General features: G+C 40.7%; 1 protein-coding gene across 4 annotated transcripts in view; it reads right to left on the bottom strand.

Annotated features, from left to right (window-relative positions):
- PLD5 (phospholipase D family member 5) overlaps nt 1–12,825 on the bottom strand; it is a 446,581-nt gene that overhangs the window by 262,016 nt on the left and 171,740 nt on the right. For 2 of the 4 annotated variants that reach the window (XM_017847817.1, XM_017847816.1), the window contains exon 2: nt 11,329–11,465. In XM_017847817.1, coding sequence (XP_017703306.1) covers nt 11,329–11,381 — 53 coding nt within the window. In that variant the 5' untranslated portion in view covers nt 11,382–11,465. Of the gene's footprint in view, nt 1–11,321; nt 11,466–12,825 lie in introns of those variants that run through there. The other 2 variants (XM_017847818.1, XM_017847819.1) reach the window with 2 other exon arrangements.

The following is a 12,825-nucleotide window of genomic DNA, read 5'->3' as shown; positions in this document are numbered from 1 at the left end:
AAAAAAAAAAATTAGTCGGGCATGGTGGTGGGTGCCTGTAATCCCAGTTGCTCAGTAGGTTGAGGCCGAAAAATCGCTTGAACCTGGGAGGCAGAGGTTGCAGTGAGCCGAGACCACGCCACTGCACTCCAGCCTGGGCAACACGAGCAAAACACCGTCTCAAATAAATAAATAAATAAGCGAATCATATAATATCTTACTTTGTAAAGCACTTTGCAATCTTCTACACATGCATTATCTTATTTCTGTCTCACTACAGCACGGAAGAAAACTTCTCAGTAATTTATAAACAGGAGTACGGAGGCTGAGTTGAGATGACTTCCTCAGCCTGACGGGACAACAGGAAACCTATCCTAGGTCGTCTAAACCTAAGTTTCACGTTGCAAACATATCCCTGCACCCTGGGTGAGTCACATCTGAAAACTAGCTTTGGATTTGTAGTTCAGGTTTGTTTGCAGAATCTTTTATTGCTTGCTGCCATGGCTTTTAGACTCACAGTTCAAAGATCCCCTCGGAAGCATAAACCCATTCTGAAATGCTGCATTCCAACCTTGCAGCCTTCTAAATGTCTGAATTCTATGGTTTTGGAAGCTGAGTTCCTATGAGTTCTTTAACAGATTTTCTGTTGAAAACTTTTTCTCAATATAGTCTTTGTGACCATGGCAATTACTTTAACTTGAAGTTCTGATTAGAAAAATTTCTAATTACAGGTCTATAACCAAAATATAAGAACACCCATTAGGCACATCAACTCCAGTTTTCTCTTTATTTTTCTTCCCACTCCACTCACTCCATCAATGTTCCTATTGCCTCAGGTTCAGGTTGGGCCCTTAGCTGTTACTACGAGAATGATTACACATAGGGTCCCTTCCTGACAAGACAGCTGAAACAGGCTGTCTGTGGAAAACACAGCTATACTTTCTGTTTTCAACACTATTCATGATTATCAGGTATGATTGTGCCTATAAGGGTTTGGTGAACTTTTGAAAAATATATATCACATTCAAATTATCTTTTTGGAGAACAAACCTGGTGATAGGAAATGTCAACATCATTAATCGTATATTAAGTTTCATTAAAATCAAAACTTTGAAATAATTAGCTTCTGCCGCTTCTCAGAGTGGTAATTATAGACCATCATGGAGTGTCACACTCTCTCGGATTTCCTCCTTTAAATATTAAATGCTAAAGATGAAACATTATTTTTAACACAGTCTTTTAAATTTTAGCTGTGGAATGTAAACAATACTTTCGGGTATTGGGCTAATCAAATCTCATAGTTCAGGAAATCTGAATCTTACTGGATTCATGGTGAAATGAAAATATTAACACATGCCATCTCATGGGAGAGCAGAGTCCAGAAGCATAAAAATATCTGTATTTCAATGTGTTTGGAGACTTCTCTTTTCCTTCACTTAAAATCAAGCTGTCTCCCATTTCCAGTCATTATTAACAGTTATTTATTCAATGACAGTTAGAATAAAAGTATAGCATCGGACTATTCTATTTCATTTTAACAACTCCCCTGCAAGTTTCTTTTTCTAACTCATTTCTACATGATAGTCTTTACATAAATAATCCATAAACTATTGTATCTTCTCTCATAATTCTCAGTTCGATCTAAGGCAAATTATTCTATGGAGGAATAATAAAGTAATGTAATAATACATATTATCTCAATGAACACTATTCTTTCTGTAATTTATACTTGTATTTTCATGGAAACTACTGCCCACTTCAAAAAAGGTAGCTGCTCAGCCCGGTGTGAGAGACTGCATGGGGCACAAAGAGAGACAGATAGTTGGGTTCCTTGTTTTCAGGGAGTTTTTGATCTATTCGGGGAAACAAACAAATGAACAGAAATGCTGGTAACTCCAATAAAAGGCCAGAGTTCCCATTACAGAAATGGACTTTCATTTGGAGAAAGGGGGCAAAAAAGTGAAGAATCCAAATGGGATGAAGTTCTTTCAGCTCAGGACTCTGGGAGAATGCAGATGACCTTCGAAGGCACAGAGGCTCAAAAGGGAAAGTGACATGTAGTGTTCATGTCTCCTCATTATAAAGCTTTCCCACTCTGCCAGCTCTTGAGTCTCTGCCAAAATGCTAGTGATGGTGGCTGAGTCTCCTGTTAGAGAAGCTCAGAATAAATAACCTTTGCTTTTCTCATGGGGTTGGCCTTCATTTATTTCCACAGGATCCAGTGTGTTGACAGAGGGGCTAGTTTTAGAAAAGGAAAGGAACATCTCCTCCTCTGAGATAAAAACGGAAGGAGGGAAGGATGGATGAAGTCACTTGGGGGATTCCGAGCTGGAAAGAAAGCTGAAGGAGTTACATCAGGTGGACGCCATCTTCTCAACCAAAGCCATCTCTAAACAGAGACCCACGGAAGGGAAGGGGAGGGAAGTGGAAGGGATTTACAACTGGAGAAGACAGGGAGCCAATAAGAAATGGATCAATTGACTCACTTATGTTTAACATCGTGAATTAAACATAAATGCTTATCTCTCCCCTTAGATCTTAGAAAATCCCGGAAGAAATAGATACTGGCACTGATAAAAGGGAAAATACTTCAGAATATTATATAGGCGATAGGCTCACTGTCAGCTCAAATGAAGAAACAGGAGAGGACATAAAACAAAAGGCTCTAGAGATAGTTTTTGTCTTTATTCTACTTTCCATCGCTATTTTTCATTTAGTGCACTAGAAATCCATTTGTAGTATCAAGGGCTCTAGCCTTTTCCATTCTTTGGAGTTCCTCTGGGGTAGGAAGAATAAGTTAGACTACCTCCTTTTTCTTTTTTAGGCAGTCAGAAGAGTGCTCAGATATCAAATAAGGAGCCAAAACCAAATGGGATCTTCTAAATTTGGGAGCAACACTGTAATTTAAAAACATAGTCTCACGCCTGTAATCCCAGCACTTTGGGAGGCCGAGGCGGGCGGATCACAGGGTCAGGAGATCGAGACCACAGTGAAACCCCGTCTCTACTAAAATACAAAAAATTAGCCGGGCGCGGTGGCGGGCGCCTGTAGTCCCAGCTACTTGGGAGGCTGAGGCAGGAGAATGGCATAAACCCAGGAGGCGGAGCTTGCAGTTAGCTGAGATCCGGCCACTGCACTCCAGCCTGGGCGACAGAGCGAGACTCTGTCTCAAAAAAACAAAAAAACAAAAAACAAACAAAAAAAAAACATAGTTGGGTTTGTCAATACAAAGCAGAATAGATCAAAGTTAATGTAGATAAAGGGAAAAATTCATAGTTTAAGAAAAGGATGTAAAATGATAATAAGGTCTTCCCCATCTTGGAGCAAAGTAAGATGAAAGTAAAAAAAAAAAAAAAAAAAAAAAAAAAACACCTGCAAACGCCCACAATAAATTTCTGTCCCTTAGTAAGAATAATAATAGTGGATATTTACTGAACATTTATATGACAGATGCTATTGTATCAAAGGTACTCACATTAACACATTTAGTCTTTACAGAAGCCTTTCACACAAGACCCAATACTTGTCTGCAATATACAGATGAAAATAAAATGAGGCACAGTAAAGTCAAGAAACTTCCCCAAGATTGCAAAGCTCCTAAGTGGTATAGCCAGATTCGAACCCAGGTAATCTGGCCCTATAGTCTACATGCTTATGTCTGGAATATGAAGAAATGAAGGGAGAAGAGTGAATTGAAGGAGGGAGGCAGAAGTACTGTTCAGTCAGTGCTGAACAATTCTTTAGTACCATACAATTGTTCATTACTGCAGTTTAAGAATGTTTCCTGTGGTATCACTGTGTCCATCACCAATATCTTTGGATGACAATATAAGGACACCCATAGAACTTAGATTCTGGTCTTTAATAGAAGTCTTCCTGAAAAGGAACCAGGGCTCATTTGAAAGTAGACAATACCATGTCTCAAAGCAAGCTGATCTAAAATAGCACTAGAAAAGCTAGCTGTTGCCAAAAAGCAAGGCTGCTCTCAGAGATACCTGGAACAGCGTCAAAAACTACAAAAGGTGGCTCTCCTGGCCAAGTGGTGACAATTTGGGCATTAAAAGGGAAAACAATGATTAAAGTCCACCGGAGCAAGTTGACTCTGTTAAGACCACTCTAAGGTCATGATACTAAACAGAAAAGTGACAAAATACTAGGAGGTAATTGTCAACACATAAAGTGGTCTCTCAATACTGTCTTCTAGGAATGTCATATATTGATGAACCAAATTATGTGTGTACTATGCTGAAGCTGCAGCTGTTATTGATATAAATCTAGATGTCTGTAGATATTTTTTGAGTAAGAAATGATAGGTCAGAGGAAGAGATTCAGCAAATAAAGTATGTGAAAACAAAGTAGATAAGTCAGCTTTTTAATAGAGAAACGTGAAAATTTAGAAAGGATGCATAAAAAGTCTGTGTGTGAAAGGGTGGTATATAACAAAGTGAATTTGGCCCTTGCTATACTTTCTGTGACCAGACTTTGGTGGTCTAAGACACTCCTTATTGGAGAACTGCTGTGGAAACTTATACATTGGTTACTCAACCTATAAGATTACATGGAACATCTTTTGTACAGACCCAAATCTATTCAATTTAGGATGAAAGAAAATTTCTGGATTCCGGAATAATGGGGATTAGACAGGTTAGAGAAAGAGGCTGAGATATACAGATACAGATAGACAGACTGAGTTGTTCCATTTCCTTCATACTTCAGACTAACTGAGCAAGCTAAAACCGATGTGAAGATATATGGGCAAGAGTGAGCCAGCCTAGACCGGTAGCCACCCAGGCATGGGGACTGATTTAGGAAGATGAGAGGCAAGTGTGAGGAGGTCCGGAACAGGGGCTGCCATAACTACCTAGATAAAACAGGTGACACATGCTCATCGATATGATTATACGGCAATGTTAGCCCACCCAAGACAGTATGTTTACTCAGCTTGCTTAATCTTACTTTGCAGAAATTAATTTCCATATTGTCATGAGGATTGGGCCTGAAGTCAGGGAGAAGGATGCTGACTGGTTCTGTATGTATTTATCAGGGAGGAATAGCAACAAAAGCCCCTCTTCTAGTGAGTGTCTAACAGTGTCTCTAATAAGTGGGGGAGTAGCAACTGAAAATGACTGATGTAGGATAGCTCTGTGGGCAGAGTAGGGAAGATGGAAGTAGCTATATATATAAAATGAAGACTTCTCCTCTGAAAGGGTGGGTGTTCATGTGAGAGCAGGTGTTCTGCGATTGAGCAGCACCTGGAGCTCAGCTCCAATGTCTCTGCTGGTCCCTGAGGACATGATGTATGGGAAACTTCACCGTGTGTGGTTACTCCTCACAAGAATGAGGTATGAGGATGATTAGGGGCACTAGCGAATTGCAAAATAACCAAGTCACAGGATGCATGCAACCTAAACTAGCAGTTTGAACTTTCCTTACTTATCAGTGATGTCCCAGGCCTACTGACATGTAGGTTACTAGTAGAAACTAGAAAATGTGTCTTTCACTCCCTCAGGTAATCAAAGTGACACGGAGATTTAAAGTTATAAGGACCAAATCAATCATTTAAAACATATTGGGAAATGGTGGAAGTGCCCAGAAATCCAATACAAAGAGACAAAGGTCATTTACTGAGGCCAAAGATCTTATTTTTGGGGCAATACAACTGAGACTCATTAAAAGACATTTGGAAAATAAGTTTAGAGCCTTTGATATTTTGTGATATTTTGTAGATTTGTGAGGGAAACTATGATAAAAGTATCCACTATTAGTACAGTAATCTAGCAGCAAAATAATACAAAGGGGGGAAGAAATAAAACAAGACAAAAAAATAAGAATTTTTTTATAGGGAGACAGATATGTTTTTTAGAGAGGCATATGAAAGTTGGAAAAACATTGAGTGGGCAGAATGAATCGGAATGGGAATCTTATTAGAAGACAGAAAGGCTAGTTAGCAGAAATAACATGAATTAAAGTACTATATTTAAGAAAGAGTACACCAGATGAAGAGGTCTTGGGGAGAGACTGTCAAAACTGTGATGAGATGCTGACAGACTGTAAATGTTGATATTCTTTCAACTTTCAGAAGTGAGGAGCGCTACACACACAGAGGGAGTTTAATGATAAAGTAATAAGATCTCAGCAAAGGTTGAACTGAGCAAGCAGCACTTTATGATAGTGACAACACATGGAGAAAAGCAGAAAGAGAACACAGTGGACTTCGGTACAAAGTAATTGGAAACTGAGCATCATGGGGTAGAGTTAGCACCTCCTTCAGGTAAAGTCTGGGAAGGAGTCCAGGAAGGTTAGCTTCAGGAAAGGGATGAGGTCATGCGAGGAAGAACTGGAATTTTCTAGAGAAAGGTTTAAGCTGAGACTGGCATGCTCAAGAACTTCTGTAGACCAGCGAATTTTCATACAGGTCTGTGTCAGTGCCAGTATATTCAATGGTACATCTCCGAAAAGCCCTCACCTCTTTTAACAGGGGCGTGACTGCCTGGAGGAATCTAGAACTGAACAACAGAACCTACTCTCCCTGCAGACTTATGAGGGCCTGGACCAATGGCTGAGGCTGCCCTGAGGACAAGGATGGGTAAAACCAGGAGTCAACCAGTTTAAGAATTGGCTGTCAGATTGAGGCCAAAAAAAAAAAAAAAAAAAAATCCAAGTGAGACTTCAGGATGCTGCAGGAAGCATGGCGGTATGCTAATCATGATCTGGCAAATGGATGGGAAGAAAATTAAGACAGAAGGGATTGACAGAGGAGGAGATTCAGGGAAGTAAGAGACTGAATAAACAAATGGACAATGACCAAATCATATATGAAGGCTGCACAATCTGTAGGCTCCTGCCCAGGAAACTAACCCCTTATCTGCAATAACCAGTCCAGGAAGCCAGTCTGCTGTAAGTGAGACTTGTAGGAAGTCAGATTGCTATCTCTAGTAACAATCCAGGAAGCTAAATAATAATTTCCATAACAACTGGCCCCAAATGGCCAGGACTTGACCAATGACCAACATCTTCCTTAATTTTTGTTCCTACTTCCAATTCAGGATCAACTAGAGAAAGTCAAGTATGACCCTCTAACCAATTACATAGGATGTCACTTCTAGTTATCCCACCTACAGCCTACCCAAGCTGATAGCCTCTAATCAGAGCACACCTAGAACCTTCTTTCTTCCACTACGAAGTTTTCCCATTTCTCTGCCTGCCTCTGAGTCTCTGCAAAACACAATTGATGGTGGGTGACTCCCTTGCTGCAGCAAGCTGTAACTACATAGCCTCTGCTCTTGTGTGATTTGTCTTTGTATATTTCCATAGAACCAAAGACTAAAATCAGGATAGATTCAGGATAAGTGAAGAAGTGAGAGGAAAACAAAGTAGGCTGTGAATAGAGAAGAGGAATTTCTAGACTCTCTGGAGGAACAAGGAGATAATTAACATTTGCATATTATTTTTAATGAGTTTCCTGATGCTTTGCCATGGGTTTATACAGTTTACTGAATCCTCATAAACTTTGTGAGACAGAATTTTAATCTAACATTTTAAGGAAAATGAAATTAAAAGAGCTTTCATAACCCATTAAGGGTGAAGAGATGTCCCACGCCGAATTTATTCTTTTCACTATGTCAGGTCACTCTCCCAGACCCTCTCTGACATCCCCGTTTTATTAGTCTGTTTTCACACTGCTGACAAAGACATACCTGAAACTGGGAACAAAAAAGGGTTTAATTGGACTTACAGTTCCACTGGGCTGAGGAGGCCTCAGAACCATGGCGGGAGGTGAAAAGTTGCAGTGGCAAGAGAAAATGAGAGAGAAGCAAAAGCAGAAACCCTGATAAATCCACCAGATCTCGTGAGACTTATTCCTTATCAGGAGAATAGCACGGGAAACATGGCCCCCATGATTCAATGACCTCCTTCTGGGTCCTTCCCACAACATGTGGGGATTCTGGGAGATACAATACAAGTTGAGGTCTGAATGGCGCACAGCCAAACCATATCACCCATTGTAGTTGTGACCACCGTAAATTGCCGCAACAGTCTCACGACTCTACTGCAACTCCTTGTGCAGTCTCTTGGTGCTCTGCTGATAGGGGATGAATGAAATAATTCAATTCATATCTTCCTCAAGCCTACAGCTAGTAAGTAGTAGAAGCAAGATTTGAATTCAGATCTTCCTAATTTCAAAGTCCATGGTTGTTAACTGTGTTAGGCTAGCTTGGAAGTGGAGTTGCTTGCTGGCAGGTAGGTGTGAGGGTGAAGTGGATATTAAATTTGAATTGCTTAAAAAAATGGCAAGGCTAGAGTCTTGGGAAGTAAATTCTTAAGTTGCTAAAAACATTGGCAAGGGATGAGATGGATGGGTGGAGGTCTGTTAGCCAGGCACAAAAGGCTCACTCCCCAGGAAATGATCGAGGAACTCCAGAAACGCATCCACCTGGAGTACCCTCCGTTGGCAGAATATGACTTCCAGAAGGATTCTGTCAACCCTGATGTCAACACTGACCTAAAGCCCACAGCTGTCCTCAGACCCTATCAGGAGAAGAGCTTGTGGAAGACTGAATCAAATTCAAATGAGAATAATCCAGAAAAGGTGGTGAAACAACAGGTTGGAAACTGGATTGGGGTATAAGGAGATGCAGTAACCCTACCTCCTCATCCTGTGCATTGGAGAGAGGAGCCAAGGCAGAAACTTCCTGGGGATGAAGTTAGGGGAAGGAAGACACCAGTTCTAGGGCAGACATACAAGAAGCGCATGTTGTAATGTCTGAGAATGCAGAACAGAAACCCAGGGCACAGGGCAAGAAGCTGCAGAGGAAAGACCTAGAGGGGACATATGTTTTGGAAAAGATCTCTCTCTCTCTCTATATATATATATATATATACACACACACACACACACACATATACATATATAAACACATATACATGCATATATATACATATATACAATCATATATCGTATACAATATCACATATATGTATGACAATGTTATCTAGTAACCAGGGCAGTGAGTCCAACCACCCACAGGAAAAGAGAATGCGCAGCAGCTAGAACAACATTTTCTAGATGGTGGGAGAAGTAGTATTAAGTCATTAGAATTTAGTTACTGATTGGAAGAAGAAATAGCCAGACCCCAATTCCAGTTACATGAGTTAAAAATAAAAATTAAAGCAAATTTTAGCTTCCTCCAAGTTAAAAAAAAATGACTGCTGTTGAAAATGACCAATACCTGGTAATGTGCATGGAAATGATCAGGCATTTTGTTTTCAGGAAGCTGCTATGGTTTGATCTCCATGAAATTGCTTTCTAGGTGTTCGGGTTTGCATTTAACATACATAGCACTCTTCACTTTAAGGTGAGGAGAGAGAGAAGCAGTGTGTTCTCACTCAATAAATATGAGTCATGGTCCCCTTGTCTATGTATATTTGACATGCAACAGCATTAGCAAAAGATGACAGTAATCTACTGTTCTTCTGTTGCTTTCATTACAGTAATCACGAAACAATTTTTCACCTAAATCCAGTCTGGAAAGTAAATATATTTACGAAATACCTTTTTTTTTTATTTCCAGCTTTTAAGTTCAGGGGTACACGTGCAGGATGTGCAGGTTTGTTACATAGGGAAATGTGGGTGATGTTTTGCTGCACAGATCATCCCATCACCCAGATATTAAGCCCAGCATCCATTAACTATTCTTCCTGACACTCTCCCTCCTCCCCCCGCCCGACCCTCCAACAGGCTCTGGGGCATGTTGTTCCCCACCATGTGTCCATGTGTTCTCATCATTTAGCTCCCACTTATAAGTCAGAACATGTAGTATTTGGTTTTCTCTTCCTGCATTAGCTTGCTAAGGATAATGGCTTCCAAAGCCATGCATGTCCCTACAAAGGACGTGATCTTGTTCCTTTTATGGCTACATAATATTATGGAATACCTTTCTAACATGAAGGAAGAAAATCTAAAATGTGTGTTGATTTCTTTCTTGTATGCTCTGTTCTGTATATAATGCCTGTTGCCTAGTAACTAGACTATAAGGTACTATAGGTTTAAAAAAAAAAATGCCAATTGTCTTTTCAGAACATTTCCTGCGCCAGAATATTCAACCTCAAAGCGAAATATCCAGGATAAAACTCACATACAGATTATAAGGTTGTTGTTTACTTTACGTTAGGAAAGTGGTGGGGGGTCTTAGGCTAATGCTTTCCATTGGGGAAATATAACAATTTAAATTTATTATAAGCTCTAATTCATAATTACTGTTGTAATTTAGTGGCCTCACTTCAGCTTTGCAGCAATATGTATATAAAAATAGACCTCTTATTTATCTGCCTGTTTTTGGTACTTTTCTTCACCCTCCCTGAACCTGAAAAAACAGTAGCAGCTCAGCAAAGAGTTTGATGAGGAGATTTCTGGGGTTGAGACTACGCTGCGATGTCTCTGCTGGTCAGCAATGGCCCCCAGGAAATGCTACTTAATGTAACTGAAGAGACATAATGCATACATAAAAGAGTAAAGCTATTATAGTTTCTAGATTAAAAACAAACTGTGTGCTAAATTGGAACAGGTTGAGGAGCCCTGTGTCTTCTCATAGACACACTTACTTCTTCAATCCCTAACTTTAAGTTAGAATTTTCCCTGAGACATGTATTTTTTAACTGGCATTTGATGGAACAACTAGCACAGCGTTCTTTGTCCACTGGGTCACTCCTTTTTACAGGCTCATCACAGAACACCCAAAACAAACCTCATATACAGTGGTCTCTAGAAATGCAGACTGTGACAAAAATTTTTTGTTGCCCACCAGCCTGTAGAGAATATGACCAGACTGTATTTTTTTAGTAGAGACAGGGTTTCACAGTGTTAGCCAGGATGGTCTCGATCTCCTGACCTCGTGATCCGCCCGTCTCGGCCTCCCAAAGTGCTGGGATTACAGGCTTGAGCCACCGCGCCCGGCCTACCAAAAAACTAGCCGGGCGAGGTGGCGGGCGCCTGTAGTCCCAGCTACTCGGGAGGCTGAGGCAGGAGAATGGCGTAAACCCGGGAGGCGGAGCTTGCAGTGAGCTGAGATCCGGCCACTGCACTCCAGCCTGGGCGACACAGCGAGACTCCGTCTCAAAAAAAAAAAAAAAAAAAAAAGAGAATATGACCAGACTGTAAAGTGAATTCAATGATTACTCATTACTTGCCTAAAAGTAAGAGCACCAGTGGACAGACTCACGCCTCAGCTTAAGCCAAGGGGAGCCTGGATGACTAACATGTGTTTATGTATTTTCTTCTCCATTATTCAAGGCCCTCTTTGGATTTCTTGCCCACCCCCTAAAAGAGAATTTTTGTTTGTTACCTCTTACCGACATTTATTTTGGCAATTTTTTTCTGAGAGTCCATCCTCATCCTCTCCCATGATGTCCACAGCTGAAAAGATCAGTGCAACGAGAATGGCAAAGCAGCACACCAGGGCAAAGATCACGATGCACTTCTGCTGGGACTGAAAGAGGAAACAAAGACAAAGAGAAGTAAGTGGTGCTGCTTTCTCTTGGGAAACTCAAGATGTGCCAACTTCTCAACATTCCATGAAAAATGGGTGGGGATATGATTGTCACTGCCAGAGAAGGGAAAGCTATTCTCTAGTGAACATGCCCAAGATCTTTGTGCTTATTCCTCAACACAGCCTTCAAACCCCACTTCAAGTAACAGACCCTGTTAAATAACGCAAGTGTAGTATCCAGGCTTCTGAATGAGTTTGCTCTTCTTCTTCCTACTCAAAAGCAGTCCAGAAAAGATCACTATGATATCTACTGTTTCAAATTAAAAATGAAACACATATGCTGGCATCATGCTGTCGATAAAAACAGTCAAACTCTGTAAAATATTTGAAGATATTTATTCTGAGTCAAATGTGAGTGACCGATGGCCCATGACAGAACCTTCAGGAGATCCTGAGACCGTGTACCCAAGGTGGTGGGCCATAACTTAGTTTTATACATTTTAGGGAGACATAAGACATCAATCAATACATGTAAAATGTATATTGGTTCAGTCCGGAAAGGCATGACTGCTGGAAGTCGGGGCTTCCAGGTCATGGGCGGAGTCAAAGATTTCTGATTGGCAATTGGTTGAAAGAGTTATTATCAATAGCAAGGAATGTCTGAGTAACTATAAGGGGTTGTAGAGACCAAGGATTTATCATGCAGATGAAGCTTCCAGGTAGCTTCAGAGAGAATAGACTATAAATGTTTCTTAACAGACTTAGAGTCTGTTCTATCAGCAATTCCAAAAGGGAGGAGAGCACAAATGAGGCATGTCCAGCTCCCACTTCTCATCATGGCCTGAACTCGTTTTTCAGGTTAACTTTGGAATGCGCTTGGTGGAGAAGAGGGTTCCATTCAGATGGATGGGGGAAGTTTGAATTTTATTTTTGGTTTACAATGTGTTATTTAACTGACATTGTTTACTTTAAAACTCTGAATGCAGACATAACTCTTGATATGATTTTCACTTAGAAATACAGGCTGAATGTCCAGGTGGTTAAAGTCACTCACATACACATCATTAGGCCCAAGCATTATAATTTGAGCTATTTCTCTCTCTACGGGCTCATGGCTAAAAGTGGCCGAAGACATGGCCATGAAAACTGGGCAGGAGCAGTGACCACTGCAACAAATTATTTTGCCTGCTTTCCCTCTGCTGCAGTCTGAATATTTGTGCACACCCAAAATTCGTATGTTGAAACCTTAACCTCCAAGGTGATGATATTAGGAGATGGGGATTTGGGGGAGGAGATTAGGTCATGAAGGCGGAGTTCTGCCCTCATGAATGAGTCTCAGAGATGGGAATGGTGGCATGCA

This window comes from Rhinopithecus bieti, unplaced genomic scaffold (genome assembly GCF_001698545.2).
Source record: "Rhinopithecus bieti isolate Rb0 unplaced genomic scaffold, ASM169854v2 scaffold_28016, whole genome shotgun sequence".
In the NCBI taxonomy this organism is placed as follows: domain Eukaryota; kingdom Metazoa; phylum Chordata; class Mammalia; order Primates; family Cercopithecidae; genus Rhinopithecus; species Rhinopithecus bieti.
Note: the sequence above shows the minus strand (reverse complement) of the source record. Positions and strands in the feature narration are given on the sequence as shown.